At 38.9% G+C, this 24,308-nt stretch overlaps 1 protein-coding gene across 2 annotated transcripts; it reads right to left on the bottom strand.

Annotated features, from left to right (window-relative positions):
• Nucleotides 1–8,326: 8,326 nt before the first annotated feature.
• LOC128733408 (ceramide synthase) lies at nt 8,327–14,194 on the bottom strand. 2 transcript variants are annotated; one of them, XM_053826974.1, is made up of 6 exons: nt 14,089–14,194; nt 13,359–13,757; nt 12,744–13,215; nt 12,360–12,590; nt 12,187–12,285; nt 8,327–12,125 (listed from the first exon to the last, which is right to left on the bottom strand). In XM_053826974.1, the coding sequence occupies exons 2-6, from the start codon at nt 13,631–13,633 to the stop codon at nt 12,012–12,014; spliced, it is 1,191 nt and encodes a 396-aa protein (XP_053682949.1). In that variant the 5' UTR covers nt 13,634–13,757; nt 14,089–14,194; the 3' UTR covers nt 8,327–12,011. The 2 variants fall into 2 exon arrangements, with proteins under 2 accessions (XP_053682949.1, XP_053682950.1); XM_053826975.1 differs by lacking the exon at nt 14,089–14,194 and adding an exon at nt 13,818–13,923.
• Between the last annotated feature and the right edge of the window lie 10,114 nt (nt 14,195–24,308).

Raw genomic sequence — 24,308 nt, 5'->3', positions numbered from 1 at the left:
TTCCTCCGCGACGCTTCGATCAAGGAGCATACACCGCCGCACAAAGGTGCAGATGTACAAAACGCTAATTAGACCGACAGTCCTCTTCGGACTTGAGACAACGACTTTGCTCACGGAAGACATACGTGCACTTGCCGTGTTTCACCGAAATGTGTTGCGGACTATTTTTGGCGGAGTACAAACGGAAAGCGGAGAGGGGCGGAGGCGTCTGAATCACGAGCTACAGGCACTGCTTGGAAAGATTCCTGTCGGGCACCTGACGAGAGTTGGGAGACTACGGTGGGCCGGCCACGTCGCAAGGATGCCGGACGACTGTGCAGTGAAATCCGTTCTCTTCAAAAGCCCTTCCGGCACCAGGAATAGAATGGCCTCACGTGCTAGATGGCTCGACCAGGTTGAAGCCGACTTGCCAGGACCGAGTACAATGAAGACGAATTCTTGATACGGCAAGAGCCACCCTGGCTCTCGGTTGGTAAAGTAAGTAAGTAAGTCTAATGCTACTTCTACTCAACTCTTCAATTCAGAGCCTAAAATCTGAAAAGTCCACGTCGCGTGACTCTTTGTTGACACTAGATATATCAGCTATTTAGTCATTCAGAGTGGTACCGGTATAAATGTCAACATAAAAATATATTTGTTTTTAATCTATATAGTACATAAGGTATATAAGATGTACTCTCTACTTATAGCTATCAAAGTCATAGCATCTATCTATATATATATATAAATGAAATGCTGTTCGTGTGTCCGGTATAGACCCGCAAACCACTCGACGGATTTTGATGAAACTTGGCATACACATTGCGTTTGATGCGAGGAATGTTGTTAGCATGGTTTGAGACCCCTCCCCCCTCTAAAAGGGAGGGCTCCCATACAAATGGAACACAAATTTCTTCATAACTTGGGAACTAATCAAGCAAATGGAACCAAATTTGGCATGTGAAGCTTTTCGGAGGCAGATATTTTTTTATGGTAAATTAAGACTTCTCCTTCCTTTAAGAGGGGGGGCTTCCATACAAATAAACAAAAATTCCTTCATAACTTGGCCATTAATCAAGCAAATGGAACCAAATTTGTCATGTGGGGGTTTCAAGAGACTAGATTTTTTTCTTTGGTTATTTGAGACAAATTTCTTTATAACTCGGGAGCTGATCAAGCAAATGGAACCAAATTTGGCATGTGAAGGCTTTTGGAGGCAGAAATTTTTTCTATGCTGGATTGAGAACCCTCCTTCCTCTAAGAGGGGGGGCTCCTATACAAATAACACAAATTTCCCCATATCTCGACCATTAAACAAGCAAATGAATTTGGGGGTTACTGGAGGCAAATTTTTTTCTATAGCGTATTGAGATTCCTCTCCCCTCTGGAAGGGGGGAGGGCTATCATACAAATTAAACAGAATTTTTTGCAATATTCAAAAAGTAATCGAACTCGCGAGTGTTGCCGTCCATACTAAAAAATAAGATAAATTTGGAACAAAATTGTTAAGAATAAATCGTCAAACGTAGATAATGGGTCAAATTAAATAAGAGTAAGATAATATAATACTTATTTTAAAAACAAAAGAAAAGGCAGAGAAAATACATTGTTGAAATGAAAATATGAATAAAATAATGTTGAGATTACACTAAGTTTATGGTTTCTGACCAGTTTTCAACTGATGCAGTTGGATTGACTGCACTGATATTTTATTAGGATTTTGCCAACATTACCCTTTTAAGGGTTGGTAATAAAACCCAAATTGTTACGTTGGACTTGCTGCTCGAGTCACAAATGCTGATGCGTTGGATTAGAAATTTGCGGCATGATTTAGGAATATCTTGGGTTGTCAAAAAGAAAGCTCTTGGTTGCAAAATTACAATTAATCAAATCTTCAGGATTATGCATGCACCCCCTTTTTAGAATGACGTAGCAACGCGCGCCGGGTCCTCTAGTTATTTCTGAAAGCAAATTTCACATGTCGCAGGAATTTTGAGTAAAAATTGCACGATCAGTCAAAATGACTGGTTTGGTATATCTAGTGTTAAGAATCGTTGTAGTTCATGGCATTGAACTTTAGTTGGCAGACTTCAAGTTCTTCTATTCGTTTGTCGCTTTTTAATAATTTACCACTTTTCCATGCAGTTAAAAATCTAAACAGTCAGCAAACCAAACTAATAAATTAAATAGTGATATTAAGATATTTCAGCTCGCATTCGTAAATCAAATTAGCAATAAAATCATGGAAACAAAAAGTTCCGCGTAAACCACGTTTTGAATTCTGGCTTTTTTATCATCAAAGTTCCACATAAAAGCAAAGCCTGACCTGATTTGACCTTCTGTTTTTTATACGACAAACTTCGCAACCAGCTGTTACAGTGCGGGGTCAGTGCTACGATCCTATTGACTCTAACAGGCTCCCCCAGCCGAGATTTGAACATACAACGACTGGCTTATTAGACCAGCGTCTTACCTCGAGGCCTACTGGGAGGTTCCATCAAAGTTCCACATACTTCCATCAAACTGTTCAAGAAAACACGCTACATGTGATTCAGATATCATCCCATGCCTGATTCGAGATAAGCTTTAGCTATCATTGTTTGGGCTGGCAAATGAGTGAACATGTGCAAATATATCACCTCTGTTTTCTAACTCCTATCTCTACCTCCACGAGGTGCCGGCTGGGGTACGGTAGCCAAAGTTGCGCACCTGGTGGTACGCAACCTTGGTTGTCGTATGCAGACAGAGAAGGTGGAACACTCGCCGTGTGGTTTCCGGCTACCTAATCATGCAGTTCGGCGCAGGTTTTTCGGAGGGCGCGGCTGCGGGGTGTGGGCACACCGGGAGAGAGTTATTTTCTCAGCTAGCTTAGCACAGAGAGAGAGAGACTCTAAATCGGTCTGTTTTACACAATCTGCAGTTAGGCCCTTTGGCGGTTGGTGCCGAATTGTACGTTTGGGCAAAAATTGAGCCACGGGACCTGATCCTGCCGGGAGTCGGCAAATCAGGAGCCCCTAAGTCAAGGTCAACTCCGTGCCGATGACTGAATGGCTGGAGGGGTGAAAACATGCCAGTCGCGAACGGAGTGCTTTGGGCATCTTGCCCCTACTGTGCCATGCGGGGCTCTGGTACGGTCGATCTTTGTTGTCCCTTGCGTTTCGTGGGAACAGCATAGTAGTCCTGCCCAATTTCCCTTATGGGTTTTACGCCAAGTGCGTTCTGGCCAATATAATTGGCTTCGCTTACAATTTGCTGTCTGATCTGTGTTGGAGATTGTTTGTGCATATACTCCGCTAGTCAAATAGTTAGGGTCGCACAAATAAATCTTCAACACAAACGGGCAGCAAATTTGTATTTATGCGAAAAACTTTTTAATGGCTCTGTCACCATCGCATTGGTTCAGGAGCCATATTTTCGCAAGGGGTACTTTCATTCGACGGATATTGGAAACCAGAACTTTGCTGCTTTCAGCAAAACTGGTATGACAAATCCTCGTTTGATGCCCAGGGCATGCATATTGTTGCATAGGTCAATAAGTGCATGCCTTATCTCTGAGTTGACTACTCGAGATATTTGTGCAGTCACAGTAGAACTCGTCGTGGATGATGTCCATAGGCGCTATGTCTACTGTTCTGCATACTTACCACACGATGAACCGTCTCCCAGCGACGATTTCAGAAATGTGGTGAGATACTGCCAATCTAATGGGCTTCCGCTCATTGTAGGCAGTGATGCCAATGCCCATCACATCATTTGGGGCAGCTCGGATATCAATCCGAGAGGCTCTGATTTGATGGAATATTTGAGTAGTACCAACCTTGGAATACTCAACTTTGGCAATTGTCCAACTTTCATACGAGCTGGTAGAGAGGAAGTGTTAGATATAACACTCTGCTCTAACAGGATCAGTCATGAGTTGGCACAATGGCATGTTTCAAATGAGACACCAATATCTGATCATTGCTTTATATATTTTGATCATTTGGGTGTCTCCTTGAACGCTGCAACCTTTCGCAATCCGAGATTTTCTGACTGGGAACTCTTTGAGGAGGAACTGGCGACGAAATTTCAAGGATTCGAACCGACGATTGAGTCATCGATCGACTTGGATGTGGCTGTAGATGTCACAACATCTTTTATTGCGGAATCTTTTGAAGTAGCTTGCCCGCTAAAAACTATTAAAACGACTAGAGGAACACCGTGGTGGAACTCTCATCTCGCGGAACTAAAGAAACGATGCAGGAGAGCCTGGAATAGACGTCGGAGGGATGGCGTGGAGCCTTTCAAGCAGGCCCGGAAAGCCTATGCAAAGGCTCTACGGTCTTCAGCACGCACGAGCTGGCACAGGTTCTGTAGCAACGTTTCCAGTTTCGGCGAGGCAAGTCGACTTAATAAAATACTGTCAAAATCGAAAGATTATCAGGTTAATAACATTCGAAGTTCGAACGGTGAATACTGTTCGAATGACAATGAAATCCTGGAATGTCTCTTTTATAGTCACTTTCCGGGCTGTGTGGAACCTGAAGTTCGAAACGATCCAGAAATCGTTTTAGGTGGCTTAGACTCATGGGCTTTTGCTCGGAGACTTGTCACAACTGAAGCGATTGAGTGGGCCGTGAACAGCTTCTCTCCATACAAATCTCCTGGAACAGATGGAATATACCCTATTCTACTGCAGAAAGGATTCAAGTACTTCAAACACATTCTGAGAAGGATGTTTGTGTGTAGTATTGCTATTGGGTACATCCCAACTCAATGGCGTGAAATAACCATTAAGTTCATTCCTAAAGGTGGACGCGCGACATACGAGCAAGCAAAAAGTTTTAGACCAATCAGTCTAACGTCATTCTTGCTTAAATCACTTGAGCGGATTGTTGATCACCACATCCGCGAAACAAGCTTAGTAGAAGTTCCTCTTCATTCAGCACAACATGCTTATCAAAGTGGCAAATCTACAACCACTTTATTACATGATGTGGTGGATAAAATTGAAGTTGCTTTTTCACAAAAGGAATCTTGCTTAGGAACTTTTTTGGATATTGAAGGCGCGTTTGATAACGTATCTTTCGCTTCCATTTTGGAGGCTGCTCGTTATCATAATGTGCCTTCAATAATCATAAAGTGGATAGAACAAATGCTTAGTAACCGATTGCTTTTTTCGTCCTTACGGCAAGCAAGCATTTGGAAGCAAAGTGTTTGTGGATGTCCACAAGGTGGCGTTCTCTCGCCTCTTTTATGGAACCTTGTGGCGGACGGCCTATTGAGGAAACTCAATGGTCTAGGCTATCCGTCATATGGTTTTGCGGATGACTATCTCATCCTAGTAGTTGGAAAGTGCATAAGCACATTATTTGACTTAATGCAGCAGGCACTACGCGTCGTGGAAACGTGGTGCCGAGAAACTGCACTTTCGGTAAATCCGAGCAAAACATCTATCGTCTTATTTTCAAGACGTAGAAATACCAATGGAGCTCGCGCTCTGCGCTTTTACGATTCGGATGTTGATGTTGTGAACGAAGTGAAGTACGTGGGGTTGATTCTCAACTCCAAGCTTGACTGGTCCACAAATATTGACTTCCGAATTAAAAAAGCGTGCATGGCCTTTGGGCAATGTAGACGAGCAATTGGCAACTCTTGGGGGCTTAAACCCAAATACATACACTGGTTATACACGGTCGTTGTCAGACCAATACTGGCGTATGGTTGTCTTGTATGGTGGCAGAGAGGGGAAGTTGTGACTGTCCAGACAAAGCTAAACCATCTTCAAAGGATGTGTTTAATGGCAATGTCTGGTGCATTTACTACAACTCCTACTGCCGCCCTAGAAGCTATTTTCAATATTAAACCTCTACACTTCCACCTGAAGCAAGAGGCACTAATATGTGCTTATCGACTACACGCGATTGGCCTTTGGCAGTCTGTGGACGGTTCCACTGGTCATACTCGATTGTGGTCGCAAATTGTTGCTGAGGACAAGTTTGCCCTTGCTCCTAGCGATGTAACGCTCATGCGTACTTTCCCGTATAGGACTTTCTCAAGTGACTTCCCTCCTAGAGAGGATTGGATGTCAGGCTACATGGAAAGGAAAATTTCCGACTATGTGGTCTGTTATACCGATGGTTCCTTGTACGAAGGTCGCGCGGGTGCTGGTGTTTACTGCCGTGAGCTAGAATTGGAGGAATCCTATTCGTTGGGTAGTTACTGCACCGTTTTTCAAGCTGAAATCTTTGCAATTATGTGCGGAGCTCAGTTTGCACTTCAGAAAGAACTGATAGGCAAGATTATCTACTTCTGTTCTGACAGTCAAGCCGCTATAAAAGCCCTTTGTGCGGCTAATTCTAAATCTAAAACAGTCATCGCCTGCCACACCCAATTAGAAGAACTAAGCATTCTAAATGCCGTTCATCTGGTTTGGGTTCCTGGCCATTCTGGTATAACCGGAAATGAATGGGCTGATGAACTAGCAAGATCTGGAGCAGAAAAGTCGGTTTTCGGACCGGAACCTGCTTTACCAATTGCGGCATGTTGGATAAAACAAAAGATTCGATCTTGGTTTTCATCTGAACATGTACGTTATTGGGAAAATCTTGAAACTTGTCGTCAAACGAAAAGTTTCATTGTTAAGCCTTGTGAGAAGGTTGCGAAATTTCTTTTGCAACACTCAAAGGTAAATTGCAGTATTCTTGTCAGATCACTGACTGGTCACTGCAGGCTAAATTATCATATGGCTACGATTCAGCGAGCTGAATCGTTTCATTGTAATTTATGTGAATCCGACTACGGTACACCATATCACGTAATGTGCAACTGTCCTGCAGTAGCACAATTGCGTCATAGGATCTTTGGATCCTACGTCTTAAATGAATCGGATTTTAGGAAACTAAAATTACGAGACATTTTGATGTTCCTTACCGAAAGCGGTATTGAGCTATAAGCTCTTATTTATCATGAGTGTACCCCCCAGGGGGTGTACTTTTGATAAGTTAACTACCAAGGATTGCAGTATCCCTTCGGGGGTACAAAAATCTCTCGGTATATATATGTTTGTGTTTGTCCAAATTCCTCATCCACCCCTTCCTATTCCTCCTGTTTTCCTTCCCGTCCTCATCAGGTAAATGATGACACGGGCAAGATGGGCAAGGCACAAATCTTCCACATGATTGTGAGGAACGTGCTGCTCGAGCCAAAGATGCTGATACCAGATATCATCCCATGCCTGATTCGAGATAAGCTTTAGCTATCATTGTTTGCAGCGCGTGGTGGGGCAGTTAGAGCAAAGTCTGTCCAAGACTGAGAAAATGTTCCGTGATGGCTGTGCACGTTGATGCTTATATTGAAAAACCAGTCCTTGATTCTCAACCTGTACATTCGAGGATTGATTGGCCATCACCCAATCACTCGTTTCCACATCTGGTTTCCACAGCTCTGGTAAAAGATGGTATGTTCATCTCTGAACATACGTACCGTTGAACTTTTACAGCATACCTATTTCGTTTCTTTAGTTCCTACATCGAACTTGCGGCTTTTGAATACGTCGGAGAGCACTCGAGTGCTCCTTTTGAAGTTGATAGATCGGCTATTCAACGTCTCGAGTTTCCAATCCATAGTCCTCGTGGTTCTAACAGATTTCACAGTTAATAGTTAACACAGCTTAACAGTTTTCCATGATGCGGCTTGCAAAGGAGGAACATTGAATTCTGAAAGAGCCCTGCTTCCCTGTCAGCATACGACCTTGGCTTCCACGGGGGTTGGTTTCCCGATATCCACCAAGGTTGCTCGTATCCCGGCTGGTACCACGAGGAGATAGGGATAGGAGTTGCTGAATAAGAGGCTGTGAACCACTGAGGGTCTATTTTATGCTTACAGCTGCGCACGGCACTGAATGTACGCATTATTCAGCCGTTTACCAGCCCGATAAGGAAGCATGTAACTTTAAAGTTTTATGAGCCACTGGCACTGAAAGCTTTTCCTGGTTCGCAGCTAGCCATGGCAATCCTATAGCAGATTCAAGGTACCCTGGCGGAAGTGACCATTTTAGGGTATATCCGATATGGGTGTCAAATTTAAGAATTTCTAATCATCGTAAAATCTTAAAGTTCGACATCCAACTTGGTACGGTTTCGATCATGTTTCAAAATGGCCATAGAGATAGGCCGTTACTGGCAACATTTCCAGAGCTGATGTCGCTGAAATGGCCATATCTCGGTTGTTTCTCGACGGATTTCCGTTCTGTTTCCATCAATCGACTGGAAATGGAGTCTGGTTTGGGACAAATATGAATACTATACATTTTTATTGTTCGGATAGTTCGGATTGTAGTATTTAAGAAGAAAAGCCTCGTCCCCTATACAAAAGCCTGTATTATCACCGACTATTACACATAACATCGGAGTAGTTTGTTTTTCGCGCTTCACTATTTTTAAATAAGTGTAGTGCAGTTTTACCGCTAAAATTCAAAAATAGTGTTATTTTCACTTTGTCAATTATTAACATCATAAAAACAGGTGGTTCATATTCTGCCCAATAAACAGTTTCTGGTCTTACCGAATAAACATTGAACATCGGATACCTATACGTTAGCGTATATGAACAGCACGCATTTAGGTACTGCGTGTTTTCAGGGAAGATAACTTTTTACTGTATTCTATGATAATAGGTAGTGTTATAGTTCCCAATTACTTAACAAATAACTCTAGTCTTTTGGCTTTAATTACATTTTATAGCAATAAGAATTTTGTTCAACGGCTGCTATGATTTTAGATTGTGTCTCCATTTACACATAATGCCTGTTGCTGATACAGTCAATTCATTTTTAAGGGTAATTTTTATAACGCTACGCTACTACAGTAGGCTGCACACTTACAATTAAAAATATATCCAAACATGTTGTATACGTGTATATTTGTTTAAAAATGAAAGCTCTTTTACATTGATATTCATAATCTTTAATTCCAAAGAACTTTTAAAATTTCGAACATACTAATTCCATTCAATTAAGATGTGATTACTGTCCAAATGTAAAAGAAAACAAACTGACTGACTGACTGACTGACTACCCGAATATAAATGAACTAGGTTCACAATTTAGCAGTAAAGAATATATAAAACCAACAGTATAACGCTCCAAATAAAAAATAAAAAACAAAAAATTAAAAACAATACTCGAAAACTTAATGATACATTGTTTTAAATTGCGTTACTGATTTCAAAACTGGGTTATGGGCGGTTATACCGAGCAGTCTTCTGTATAAAATTTTATATACCGGGTTTTTAAATTCCAAGTGAAACTAGTAAGCACAATACCTGCAATTTTTATTCATAATATTTACGGTTTCAAACGACTTACAAGTTGCTCGAGCGATTTCCATTTTGAACAATCGTGCCAATGTGCTTTGTGTTATAGCATACGAAATTTATCACTTGTTGCATAGCATTAGTACCGGATACATGCATTGATAGATACTGTTAGTACTGTCTAAAAACTTGTTAATTTTAACCCTCAATGCAAGATAGCAAATTTAATTGTATACTCAGAAGAATACAACTCTTCATTGCGTGGCTCATTTAACGACTAGCATTTAGTTTTATTTTCATTACCTAGGCAACTACAGTGATACAAATCCGTATTCCTACGGCAACATGCAGATTTCGTTTTGAAAATTTAATAGAAATTTTAGGGACATGTTATTTATGTAAAATCATAGTGTCAGATGTTAATTTTAAGGTATGATATCTGGTTAGAGAAAAATATTTTTTATTTATCTGAAAAAAAATTAGCGTAGGTGGATTACGGCTAAAGGAGTTGGCAATTTAGTCTTCATCAATGGCATAATGGATCAAAATGTTTATTTGGACATTTTAAAGCAAAATTTGAAGCCAAGGGTCAAGTTTTACCGAGGCAATGACCCAAAGCACTTAAGAAACGCACATGGTTACTTTACAACTGCTCATAACTTATTGATACTCCACCACAATATCTCCAGACATCACTCCCATTGAAAACCTTTTGGAATATTTCGACAAAAAAAGTCAGAAACCTTCAGATTTCTAACAAAAACGATCTTAGAAAGCACTTGAAGGACGAATGGGATCAAATTCCCACCGAATACACGAAAAAACTCGTTGACAGCATTCCAAAACTACTAAAGGCAGTTGCAATGACCAAGGGATACCATACTAAATACTAATTTTTGAAATTTTTTTTTATAGACGTTTTAACCCTAATGGTCATTCGCGTCTAAATTTTTGAAATTAAGCCACATCTGCGAAATCAAAACTGTTAATTCGAATGCCGCACGAATATGAATTTGAGTGGATTTTTTCATACCGTCATCCGGGGATACTTGCAACACCGGGGTTACTTGCAACACTTCTGCGCATCGCGCTTTTAACAGCTCTAACGCATTTGTTTGTTAACATAGCCATTTTAAAAAAGGGACGTTTACCTACTGTTTAGTTAAGTTTAATCCATTATATCATTGTTTTGCTTGTTTTTATACGAGTGGAAAGTAATCTCACTTTCAGAGTAGGAAAAATGAATGTGCATAGTTGCATCAGTTCATTGACATGAAATTATTTTTTATCGTTTGGTTCCTGTACACAATTAGTGCATCATATAAGCTAACAAATAGCAACTTTGAACTTTGTTTATATTTTGAACTTGGAGAAGAAACGATGAAGTCGTGTTGTTACTTCCAATATGGCGCGGCTTGCAGCACTTGTAAATTAGATAATTATCGTAATAAACAGTATATACAAAATAAGTTTGCATCTGTACGATTTTATTTTGTCTACTTTCATCTCCAGAAAAATCGAAATTGTGAAAAATTCCACGTACCTTCAAGCGGCAATTTGGAGTTTGCCGACATGCTGCAATTTCACCGAATATCTTTAAAAAAGCGATAGACGAAGTTGCGAAACAAAACATTCCTCCAGTATCTCTTATTTTACTATAAATACATTCTAAATATCTAAAAATAGTCATTCGCGGGTTGGAATCAAATTTAAAATCATGAGAAACGTAAAATCAGAAAAGTGTTGCAAGTAACCCCGTTTACTGGGTAACTTGCAACACCCCTATTTACGATTCATTCTACAGATTCATTTAGTTGATATTTTTTCTCATAATCATAAGTCAAAAGTACTAATCACTATACAAGTTTTGGGTACTTGCACTTGGACCTAAAAGGTACACTTCGAAAGTTATACCAAGTCAAAGTTCAAAAGTATTGCAAGTATCCCCGGAAGACGGTACGCTAATTTATATTTTTTTTTCAGATTAATTAAAAAATATTTTTCTAAAACCAGATATCATACCTTCAAATTAACATCTGACACTATGACTTTACATAAATAACATGTCCCTCAAATTTCTGCTAAACTTTCAAATGTAGAAAAATGAAATCTGCATGTTGCCATACGAATACGGATTTGTATCACTGTATAGTATTATTATTCATTGGGCAACTATGACATACTTTCATTGGAACGTCGAATTATGCATTAAAAAGAAAATAAAAACCGTCAATGTACTGGAAAAGCGTCACAATTTGATAGGTGACTTGTATACTATAGATATTTATACCCCTATGACTAGCGCGTGCAAAAGAAAGTATTGATGCAAAATATACAAAAATAACATAGACAAAACTATGCTGCTTTTGTCGAATTAAAGTAGACACAGTGCTACCAAGATGCATACTTGCATTTTATACTATATAAATCTCGCGTAAGTTTTCAAGGACTTAAGTACCTATGAGAGATTTTCTCCCTCGTTCCACTCTTCCGCCTATCACGGCGATTAAAACGCACTTAAGTTGAACGAATCAGTTGCTACGTCATCAGCTTGCTAACGATTAAGAAAACTTGCGTTGTAGCCCTTTCATAATCAGTGATAGTCGAAAGAGAGTACAACCGAAGAAAATCATCCAATGTTACTTAGGACCTGTTGAAAATTACGCAAGATATCATGTTTCATTATCCAAATAATAAAATAAATGAAACTAAAAAAATAAAAAATAAATGACATGCGCTTACATTAGCGATCTTATTTCGTTATCTTTGGATTGCGAGGATTTCAAAACATTGTTAGCTGTTCCATTACGCATGGTTTCATTGTTAGATTTTTTTTTGTTGGCAGTAAAGACCTGTAGTTTAAAGAAGTTGCTATCAATGGTACAGTAGTATTAAAATTGTTTTACGATTTACCTTGATTGCTCCTCGCAGCATCAAACGGAACCAATATAATTGAGGTAAAAATAAAGCTATAATGCTTATTTTGCATCCACGTGGAAGACGCCATACTGCCTAAAAGAATCACAGACAAGCATTCAGAAAGTTTCAAAATAAGGACTATAACGAAATTGCTAACGATAACTTACTTCGAAGAATGGTAAGTTGACAACTTGGCTGTAATAGTAGCACACATACGGCATTAAAAAAACTCGACACCAGAAAAATGTGAACAGCATTACAAGTCCATTTACTACATATGCTTTACTTTCCTTTAATCCCATCACACTTAATATACTACGGAATGATACGAACGGTGTCGATAGTTCCATCATGTACATGAAACTGAAAACACAATCTCCCAGTCCGCCGCGGAGAAACTGTAAAATAATGAAATAAGTTTTATCAAGTATATAGGTACTTGGTTCTTACATAAAATTTGCGATTAAGAGGCTTGTATTCTATTTTTTATCAAAACTTAACAGCACATAAGTTATGCGCTGCAACACGGTATGACAACAGATAATGCTTACCGATATTACAGCCAATCCATATGATCCAATAAACAGATGATGAAAAACCATTAATTTATGAGTAATTAAATATCGTGCGAAACTTGGTGTTCCCAGTTTACTAGACAGTAGAATACTCAGGGTGCCGTTACTAATGCTCGGAATGTCTTCTAAAGCTTGTACCGCTAAGCTTTTACCATCAGCGCTGGACGATACCAAAACTGAACTATTCAGTTTTTCAACGTTTGCCGCTGCTGCCATTGTTCCATTACCGTTGACCATCAAGCCGAGCGTAGCCTTGAGCTTATTTGAGGCCTCAGCTGCATATACCTTGTACATAGACCAAATGTCGTAGAAAAAATAAGACGCGGCAAACCATGCGTATGATTCGGACAAAAAGTGAGAAGCTTGTAAAAAGTTTCGGGGACATGACCACCGACAAACGAAGAATCCGGCAATACAGGAAAACATCGCCTGGACAGCAGAAACAATTCTATAAAGGAAATATATAATTTTTAAAATATTTTAAAAAGCTATCATAGTTTCACTATAAAACATAATAACCAAAAGCTAAAAGTTAAACTAATAAAAGTATTCTTTTGTGGTTAGATGCAACACAAAAATTGTAATACTCACTTGTTAGTAATGTCAAGTACATCGGAAATCCTCAGACGATATCTTTTGACAAAATTAAGTCCAAAGCTTGTTCGCAGTATGAGTTTATTCAGGAACTCAGTTAACGCGACAAAGTACACAAATCCTAAGCTAATAAGCAGTGCTCCCTTTTGCACGGTGATCCGGTCAGACGGGTTCAATTCCCATAAACTACCACATGCTAAACTGAACGATCCCAATGAGTACAATAGCGAGAAAAGGCAACCTTTAGGATCTGTTTTTTTGGAACCTCCCATTCTATTGTAGTAGAACTGCTGATGGATATCAATTCAAGTATGTCAAATTATTTTGTATTCTGTAATTATAAACAGTTCGACGAATGCTCATCCAGAAAATTCTTCGTTTGCGCACAGCTGGAAGCTGGAAATTAAAAAAAAATATTTTTAGAGAACGCCAGAAACATAAATCTCAGCTTAGTACATATATGTACTGCAAGGATAAGTGTTTAACCTATGTAATTTTGTGCTTGTTTGCCGAAACTTTTATATTATGTTCATTCGGTTACAGATAGGATGAGTAATTAGTATTAATGTAATATTTGAAAACATTGGACATTGTTTGGACAATGTACAATCAAAGAAACGTCATTAATCTGAGAATGTTACGCAACGTTATTTATATTAAAAGTGGGTAGTAAATAATAGATTGAACAAGACGTTACATTAAATATTTAATTCGATATTCACATTACCTCTCAAATATATTCAGAACATTTTGCGTAACAAGACAGTTTAAATTGCTTAAACGGTAATTTATTTATTCCACCATAAACACCACTTTTGATCATTCATTTGGCCTTTGTATATGTATGTATGATGCATACTGTATATGCAAGACACGCTCAGTGCTGCTAGATTTTTCTTCTAAAACTAACGTTTACATTAGAAGTAGAGTGACTATATACAGAGTGGCGACAAGTCATCCCAAATGTATGCAATGCGGTTTTTCCAAGGTTTTTCTTTCTCTTTCCTGCATACGCGTTGGATAGGTCGTCTGCTCGATTGGAATGACACTGACAGATAATTATCATTCCAATTTTGCCGTTGTCGCCACTCTGTATATATAGTCACTCTAGTTAGAAATACCTACGGGGTGAAGTGGCTGTCAAATTCATACATTTTCGATGTCCCACGCATAGGTACCAAAATGTTAATTTTGACAGGAACCAAAAAATTTGCTGGGAATTCCCCTTTACCGAGGACCATTTGAAAGTTGCTCTCTTCACTCCTACATGAGAAAGAGATAGCAACACACCATGCCCTTGAGAAATACCAGAAATACTCACAGTAAGAGATACGCGGAAACTAAAGCCAACGATTTGGCGTCAGTGTACAAAAACTGCCAGCACTTGCTGCGGAGCAAAATGGGCAAAATGCTGTAGCAGTGTGACTTGATTGTTTATTGTATTGTCAATTGCAAGGAAAATTGTTCAATTGAAGATAGAACTAACAAAAGGGCGAATGTCGCAAGCGTAAACAAACCGAGTGAGAGTTGATTTTCCTATGCTGGCCCAGCAAAAACTAACTCTCACTCGTTTTGTTTACATTTGCGACATTCGCCCTTTTGTTAATTCTATCTAGAATTAATAAGTGCGCAATCGCTCATAAAAGTGCTATTTTAGCTTAAATCGTTTCGGTCTCTTCGGCGCACTTATTGCTTGGAAGATAACGAAAAAGTGCGCCGAAGATACCGAAACGATTTAATGCAAAATAGCACTTTTATGAGCGATATTGCACTTTGGATGGTACAATGTTCCTTGCAATTGACAATACTTCCCGAGAAAATATTTCGATTTTCAGCTTTATATATAGTTGTGCACTGAGAAAACATTTCGTATAGTTTCTATGTGTTTCACACATAGATTTTTTCCATGTGCCAAGTAAATGAACTTTATGTGCCAAACACTGCACATACTATTCATATCCAAATTTGCACATACTATTCATATGCATATAATTTTCATGTGTACTTCTGGGCGGATTGTGTTTATATGTGGCACATAATAATCATAAGGATTTTCATATAGAAATTTTCCATAAGTTATTGCGGATTATTTTGAGTGTGCGCAAAGGTAAATCATGTAGTTTTGACAGTGTAAGCACGTGTAAGTTTTCTATGTTTATGCTCTTATTCATTGCTTAGATAACATTTGTTTTGTTCTATTACGTACAGACTTATAACGAATTCATAAATTAACCTGGCTCAGGTCGATTAGCACTCAGTTTTAAACGAAGTGCTGTTAAAGCGTTCATATATTAACCGAGATTGCATCTCGGTTAAACTGACAGCATTCAGTTTGAAGCGCAGGTTAAAACTGTCTAGCATTACGGTTTACGGATCGATCTGTCAAACTGCCCGTATCGTTCATAAATTTCGGGTTCGAGTTAGCACGAACCCAGATTAATTTATGAATTCGCTATTACAAACAACACAGTTACAATGTCTTACGTTAACCGAAAATGATAAAATTTAAATACTGATTGCGCTTGTAAAAAATTTGTCCATGTTTGAACGGGCAAACACGAAGCAAGCTACCCTAAGCATTCAGCTGATGAGCGAGAGAGAAATATTGTTGCTTTTCTCATCACTCTTGCGTTGACAGTTTCTTACGAGATTCCGAATAAGTGTAAAAGAGATACTTTGACTGCGAGCAACCAGAACCGAACTGCGCGCAACTGTTAGGCGCACAACTAAACCGACGAAAGAAAAATTTTAGATAATAATCGCAATGTAACTCTCGGGAAATTTTTCAAATGGCCTTATCTAACATTTGCATCGAACTGAGAAAATTAACAGTGATACTATTTACTCATCATTTTAAATCCTATTTCAAAATCTGGCAATTGGGTATTTTAATTTTCCCAAAAAAGTGGATTTTTCTATCTCATTTGATAGCCCGTCGTTTCCTGAATCTAGCAGTTCTTTTTATATTTCAATTAAGTCAATATTCGATCAAAAAATTAATAAAAATCAAAACTAGAATGATTTGCTGTTTGACAGATATCAACCAAGCCGATTGATTGACTTGATGTCAGAAGTTCTCTCCCTCTCTTCTATCTCTCTGATAGAGCTCTTCATTTTAACCGAGCTTTTAAAGCTCTCATATGAAACCTGTATCGTTCGATGACCATAGTGTATCTATTCACTGTGTTGTCTAAGACGAGCTAAAAAGAAAAGTGGTTTACTTATAAGCTATCGTCTTATTCCAAATTTTTTTTTTTTTCAAATATAAAAAAAATGTTTTTTCATTACTTCCATTAGTCAAATTCGGAAAAGTCTTCATGTAGCGATTGAATGGCATCATATCTTGTCAGAATATGCGGAAATGTATATACCACTAAAATACCCAATTTTTATTTTAGTGGATACTGCCTAACGGTACTTTTTACTACGGTTTTGCATTATTGTAGCACAGAGAATTGTAGTAAGGAATCTAAGTATTAAAAATAACACGGTGTGACAAAAAAAATTTTTTTTAATATACTTTGCAAGTGACCTAGTGTACGTTGTTAGTCACACCTAATACATCATAAAAACACATATGACATCATCCTAACACCCCCAAAATTTCAAGTTTTTGCAAAAAAACGTTTTTTGGCTAGGTGTTCACATAGTATCATGAATAACTCAACAATTTATTTATTTATTTATTTGTTTTTTCTTTCATCTGACCTCTAAGGTCTCAATGAAAATTGGGGGTGGGGAAAAGCCCACCTGAGGTCGACCCTCAAGTGCGCGTAAAAACCCCACCATCTTTTGTCATTGCTACAAAGACGTTACAATACAATAACTAACATTTAACAAATTTAAATAACATATTTTGAACTAAGAAACGCACATTACAACATTTGTTTAAGTCTGTTTTTAAAACTAACACTCGATAAATTAAAGTCAAACAGTTCAAAGGCATTATTGAAGACGTCACACATTCCCCTAACGGGTTTGTTTTGACCGTATTCGGTGCGGTGGAAAGTAAGGCGCAGAAAATCTCGTGACCTTAAGGTTCTGAGGGGCACATTTATATTAACTTGGGAGAGAATATTTGGGGCGTCTATTTCACCGGTTAATAGCTTTCCCACGAAAACGGCTTTGAAGATATTCCGTCTCTTTTCCAGTGTATCGATCCCCAGTAATCGACAACGGTCAGCATAAGATGGCAAGTGGTTTCCCAAGTAACAATTTCAGGCTGATCAAACGCTTTTATAGCTGATTTTATTCAACCTGTGGCTGATCTATGGTTTAGGTTTAGATATGAAACCCTTTTTTCAGCTCTTAAACATCTAAATCTGGTGATTTTATCAAGCTTCAGGCTAATTAATAGCTGCTTTTGAAGCTGCAATGAAGCTTAATAGAAACTTTTTGGCACTTTTAAATAGCCAATTTGCGCAATGCTGTCAATTCTATTTTTAGAACGAGAAGTAGTTTTGCAATCTACTTTTCCAGTCGCTTAATCAACGCTTCATCAACCTTTATGCAGCCAAAAAAATCTATTTTTAAATTTAAAAAAATGAAACGCGTCATTTTTATTTCGCCGTGAAAGCGATAATTTTAGTTTCGAATAACTTTAATTCAAACAAGTAAGCAGCTAATTAAAAATGCATGTCTTTTTTCCGGGAATTGAACCCGCCATCTTTTGATCCATAAGCACTCACCGTATGATCCGCCCCATTTGCATCTGCAGAACAGACAGTGAGAATATCTTTACACCTGAAGCCTAGCCCGTCTAGCGTGAAGCAGTCGATAATGTAGCAAAACAAACTTTTGCTGTCAGCCGAATTGCGAAATTCTATTATCTGACAGTATGTGTGCTGTGGGCCGAAAGAAAACTTGGTAGAAGTTTGTAAAGCCACTTTAACACCCTTAAGCAGACTTAAAGTAGTTTGAAAGCTGTGAGTCTAATGGAAGCTTCCACTCTACATTTTAACACCTTTAAGCAGCCGTAAAACGGTTTGATGTTTACGGCTGTTTAGAAGCAGATTGTTTAGCAGAAAAATCCGCTATTAAGCTTTTTATCAGCTTTTGTGAGAATACTGGTTTGAAAAACTTAAAGTAGCTTAAACATCGCTTATTTAAACACCATTTGAGTACTTACTTTATGCAGCTTTGATCACCTCAAACCAACCCGTAAACAGCCATTCCTCTTGCAATTCAGCTACCGTTGTTACTTGGGTTGGATTCTGCCACGGCAGAGACCTAAGAGCATAGCGTAAAAACCTAGCTTGAACTGCTTCAATCCGGTTGATCCAAATTTCGGTATACGGACTCCAAATTACTCCTGAGCTCTCCAAAATGGAGCGGACTAGAGAAAAATATATTTTCCAAGCATTTTTAAGTTTTTCATACATTTTTGGAAAGCTTAGAGGATTTGCTTTCAGGATATATATACATTCACTATGGTTGTACACAAGTTAGACGAGATTTTTTCAATTAAATATGAAATTTAACTAAAAAATTAAAATTTTTCTCACTTTAGGGGTCCTTAAAGTGACCTTAAAAATGACCCATATTCCTATGCTCAACATCACTTGTTTTATATTCAATCCTAAGACTTTGGTCAAAATTTCAGCCAAATCGGTCAACATTTGCAAATTTGAGACCATTTTTAAGAGTTGTAGAATTGGTTGCTTCCCATATATCACCCGCCTTTTCTTACATCGTGTACAAGATGCTCAGTTGTAAGTAAACTGGTGCGTTACCTTATGTCAAGATGTGGTCAGATTGAAAACCGTTACGCAGTATGCGTCAAAATCGTCAAAATACAGCAAAGATTCGTTAATTGGTGGTTCGTTAATTGGGCAGTTCGTTAATTGGGTGTTCGCTAATTGGGCTATGTGACAATTTGAATGTCAAAATTGTATGGAATTTTTGAGTTTAGAAATTTCTAACAACTGTCAGTCGGCCCAATTAGCGAATCAGCTGGAGTGCAGTCGTGGCCCAATTAACGAATTCAGGCTGTATTTACCTTTACGTCGATCAATGCAGTCAAATGTTACTAACGTCGAATTGAACATAAGCATATTATGCTGCATAATAGGCTTTAGCGTAAACAGTGTTGTGTTTTGGTTCGTTGTTCGTATCATTGAGTTAGAAAAATTCGAGGAAAAACTAAAATAAAGCTATGCGAATAAAAACCACAACTTCACACAAAATGATGAAAGTAACTGTGGTCGTGGTGCATTTCTTTTTTCTTTTGTTACTTCCGCTGATTTTACAAGAGCGTATGTCAAATGACAATTCGTTTCATACATTCGTTCCGAAGCGGTGCAAGTAAAAAATATAACTGTAGGGATGTTCGGTCATATTGTTAAAATTGTTTTTGAACTTTTTGAACAAAACTTTTGGAAGAGTCGATTTTCATTAATTTGATCTAATCCAGCTTTTTACGCGGAATAATGGTGGCCCCTACAAATTGTGTTCGTAATATGCGAACAATCTTTTTGACAACTCTGCATACATCAAATCTGGCACTCTTCTCTTGCAACACTACCGTGCTCTTTCTTTCGTTTAGGCCAAAAAAGGAGAGCAAAAATGTGCGAAATGAAAACAAAACTATTGCTCTCCTTCTTTTGCGTTAACGAAAGAAAGAGCAACACTGCTGTACAGGAGAAGAGTGCCCAGTTTTGATAGATGCAGAGTTGTCAAAGATTGTTCGCATATTACGAACACAATTTATAGCGTCCACCATTATAGCGTGTAAAAGGCCGGATACATCCAGCTTTTTACACGCTATCCAGCTTTTTACGCGCTATAATGGCGGACGCTATAAATTGTGTTCGTAATATGCGAACAATCTTTTTGACAACTCTGCATACATCAAATCTGGCACTTTTCTCTTGCAACACTACTGTGCTCTTTCTTTCGTTTACGCCAAAGAAGGAGAGCAAAAATGTGCGAAATGTAAACAAAACTATTGCTCTCCTTCTTTTGCGTAAACGAAAGAAAGAGCAACACCACCGTACATGAGAAGAGTGCCCAGTTTTGATGGATGCAGAGTGGTCAAAAAGACTGTTCGAATATTACGAACACAATTTATAGCGTCCGCCATTATAGCGCGTAAAAAGCTGGATAATGATGGAACGTATAAATTGTGTTCGTAGGGTAACCAACGTATTTTGGACCCCATCAGCAGCTGTACATAATTTGGACACTTACAGCAAAATCAAATGGAAGTGTCCAAATTATGTACAGCTGCTGATGGGGTCCAAAATATGTTGGTTACCCTAATATGCGAACAATCTTTTTGACAACTCTGCATACATCAAATCTGGCACTCCCCTCGTGCAACACTACCGTGCTCTTTCTTTTGCTTACGCCAAAGAAAAGAAAGCAAAAATGTGCGAAATGTAAACAAAACTATTGCTCTCCTTCTTTTGCGTAAACGAAAGAAAGAGTAACACTGCCGTACAGGAGAAGAGTGCACAGTTTTGATGTATGCCGAGTTGTCAAAAAGATTGTTCGCATATTACGAATACAATTTATAGCGTCCGCTATTATAGCGCGTAAAAAGCTGGATACGTATCCTGGATACGCGGTTTGTTTGCATTTCCAATTTTTTTTTACAACTCCAAATCATTAATACAATCGAACATCAGCAATCCTTATAAAATAGATCAGGGAACTTCGTCATCGAGAATTTTCTGATGAAAGTTCGTGCATTTTGTTTCGGAGAATGGAGAATCTATAATCAATAAGGTTTAAAAAGGTGTGGCAGATGAAGACATTTGATTGTACAGTGGACCCCCGTTCGTTTGAACGATTGCTCATGCAAACTAATGGGGTTAGTTTTTAATTTGAACAACTGGCAACCCTAAATATGTTAAAACTTGTATGAATTGGCCGCCCTGCTCTTTGTTATTATTTTGGTGGTTTGATTTAGTTCGCACTTGCAAGCAGTGAATATTTCATTCTTCGATCGGATTTCTGTCATAATCGCTGGGAAAACGGAATGTAAAACAAAATAAACACGCTAGGTTAGTGTGGGAGATAAGAATAATAATAATAACAATTAATGATGAATAAACATCATGAACAAAAAATAATAATAAAGCGATTCACTTCGGTCTGCTCTGACAACACTGTCAATGCAACGTATTAGAGTCCAATATGGCAACGGCGCGTCAGCTGCCGAGCGATGCTATATAAACGGACGTCATCCATATGAATGCTCATTCTTGTGACGAACTTTGGAGGAGCAGCATCTAACTGGACTGGACTGGACCATGGAGCAGCAGCAGGCAGCGAAGGCAGTGACTCTTTCAGGCAGAAAGACACTGCCACAGCCGAAGGTGGTGGAACCACAACCGGCGGAGCAGTACTCTGCTGTACGGACTTTCTGCTGAATGCACTTTCGGACCGAAAGGCACTGCTGCAGTCAAAGACGAGCGCAAGGCTGTGCGTAAACTGATTTCTGTTCACTACAATGGCGTAGCATGAAGCTCCCTCGTGATAAGATATTCAGTTGATTCAGTATAACGCTAGCTGGCCGAAAGACGGTACTGCACTTGTGGTTTTACCAGAGGAATTAGAATAGAAACTGATCGACGGAAGGGCGGTTAGTGAATTTTTGGCGATATAATATAATAATCCATGCATTAACCGGCGGAAGGACGGTTTAATGGTGGAGAATTTTTTTAACTATCCGACGGAAGGGCGGTTAGTATTTTTGAATAAAATGATAAGAATCCATGCATTAACCGGCGGAAGGACGGTGTAATGATGGAGAATATTTTCAACTATCCGACGGAAGGGCGGTTAGTGGAGTTTGCATTATCCGACGGAAGGGCGGTGTAATGTTCGAATACATTTCTTAACTATCCGACGGAAGGGCGGTTAGTATTTTTTGAATAAAATGATAAGAATCCATGCATTAACCGGCGGAAGGACGGTGTAATGATGGAGAATATTTTCAACTATCCGACGGAAGGGCGGTTAGTGGAGTGTGCATTATCCGACGGAAGGGCGATGTAATGATCGAATATATTTCTTAACTATCCGACGGAAGGGCGGTTAGTATTTTTTGAATAAAATGATAAGAATCCATGCATTAACCGGCGGAAGGACGGGGTAATGATGGAGAATATTTTCAACTATCCGACGGAAGGGCGGTTAGTGGAGTTTGCATTATCCGACGGAAGGGCGGTGTAATGATCGAATATATTCCTTAGCTATCCGACGGAAGTTCGGTTAGTATTTTTTGAATAAAATGATAAGAATCCATGCATTAACCGGCGGAAGGACGGTGTAATGATGGAGAATATTTTCAACTATCCGACGGAAGTGCGGTTAGTGGATTTTGAATTATACGACGGAAGGGCGGTGCAATGATCAAATACATTCCTTAACTATCCGACGGAAGGGCGGTTAGTATTTTTTGAATAAAATGATAAGAATTCATGCATTAACCGGCGGAAGGACGGTGTAATAGAGCTTCTTGACATCTCAAGCACCCACACTAGCGAACACGAAGTACGCGATATTTGCCTCATTTTAGGGAAGAGCTGATGCCTGTATTTCAAGCACCAACACACACATAAATGGAAAGGTCTATGGTAGAGTATTTTTTTTAACTATCCTACGGAAGGGCGGTTAGTGGATCTTCTTAAAAGATATAGAGATGACTGATTTCGCAGTAACCGACGGAAGGACGGTGTAATGATCGAATACAGTTTCTCAACTATCCGGTGGAGGACGGTTAGTAACATTGTAAATAACAGCTTACCCGATGGAAGGACGGAGTAATAGTGAAATTTATCGTGATAACTATTCGACGGAAGGGCGGTAGGTTAAGTTTTCTAAATGTACGGGCTTTTTTATACGACGGAAGGACCGTTAGTAGATTTTCTTGAGACTACCCATGCATTAACCGGTGGAAGGACGGTGTAATGATGGTATTAATAGTTGAAACTATCAACCGACAGAAGGGCGAATCAGTAAAATCTTCTCGAAGGAAGGGCGATGAAGAATATATAAGAAATCGACGGAAGGGCGGCCTATTGTAATTAAAACATTTCTTTTATATTATGCTAAAGATTAACTGACGAAAGGGCAGTCTAATTTACAAGTTTAGTATAGTTTGGCAGCTTATAAATTGAAGATTAGTTGCAGATTTCCAGCTAAACAACATTGAATATTGTTCCTCTTTTGTTGCGAAACCGACTTCAAAATCAAAATTGAAGGTGTAAAAAAGCATTAGAAAAATGACACTTTTCGACATTGATCCATTGATACACAATTTTCGTTAAGAGTAGTGAAGTCGGAGAATGTGGGAGATAAGAATAATAATAATAACAATTAATGATGAATAAACATCATGAACAAAAAATAATAATAAAGCGATTCACTTCGGTCTGCTCTGACAACACTGTCAATGCAACGTATTAGAGTCCAATATGGCAACGGCGCGTCAGCTGCCGAGCGATGCTATATAAACGGACGTCATCCATATGAATGCTCATTCTTGTGACGAACTTTGGAGGAGCAGCATCTAACTGGACTGGACTGGACCATGGAGCAGCAGCAGGCAGCGAAGGCAGTGACTCTTTCAGGCAGAAAGACACTGCCACAGCCGAAGGTGGTGGAACCACAACCGGCGGAGCAGTACTCTGCTGTACGGACTTTCTGCTGAATGCACTTTCGGACCGAAAGGCACTGCTGCAGTCAAAGACGAGCGCAAGGCTGTGCGTAAACTGATTTCTGTTCACTACAGTTAGTACAAACAAACCGTGTTTATGTGTATTGTCTGCATAAGCAAATGATGTCGTGTTGAGAATGACATTTGAACCATTTTTAATATGCACGTCGTGCAAACCAACGGGGTTCAAATTAAAAAGCGTTCAGATTAAAAACGGTCAAACGAACGGGGGTCCACGGTATTAGTAGCGAAAAATCAGAAAACGACGTCAAACTACAAAA

This window comes from Sabethes cyaneus, chromosome 2 (genome assembly GCF_943734655.1).
Source record: "Sabethes cyaneus chromosome 2, idSabCyanKW18_F2, whole genome shotgun sequence".
In the NCBI taxonomy this organism is placed as follows: Eukaryota; Metazoa; Arthropoda; class Insecta; order Diptera; family Culicidae; genus Sabethes; species Sabethes cyaneus.
This window is presented reverse-complemented; position numbering and strand designations above follow the sequence as displayed.

Bases quoted from the DNA above. Each gene is read 5' to 3' on its own strand.
- LOC128733408 (XM_053826974.1), bottom strand. From the start codon at position 13,633: ATGGGAGGTTCCAAAAAAACAGATCCTAAAGGTTGCCTTTTCTCGCTA. The intron at 13,216-13,358 runs GTGAGTATTACA...TTTCCTTTATAG, and splicing joins GTACTTGACATTACTAACAA to AATTGTTTCTGCTGTCCAGG. The intron at 12,126-12,186 runs GTAAATCGTAAA...TTTAAACTACAG, and splicing joins TGCTGCGAGGAGCAATCAAG to GTCTTTACTGCCAACAAAAA.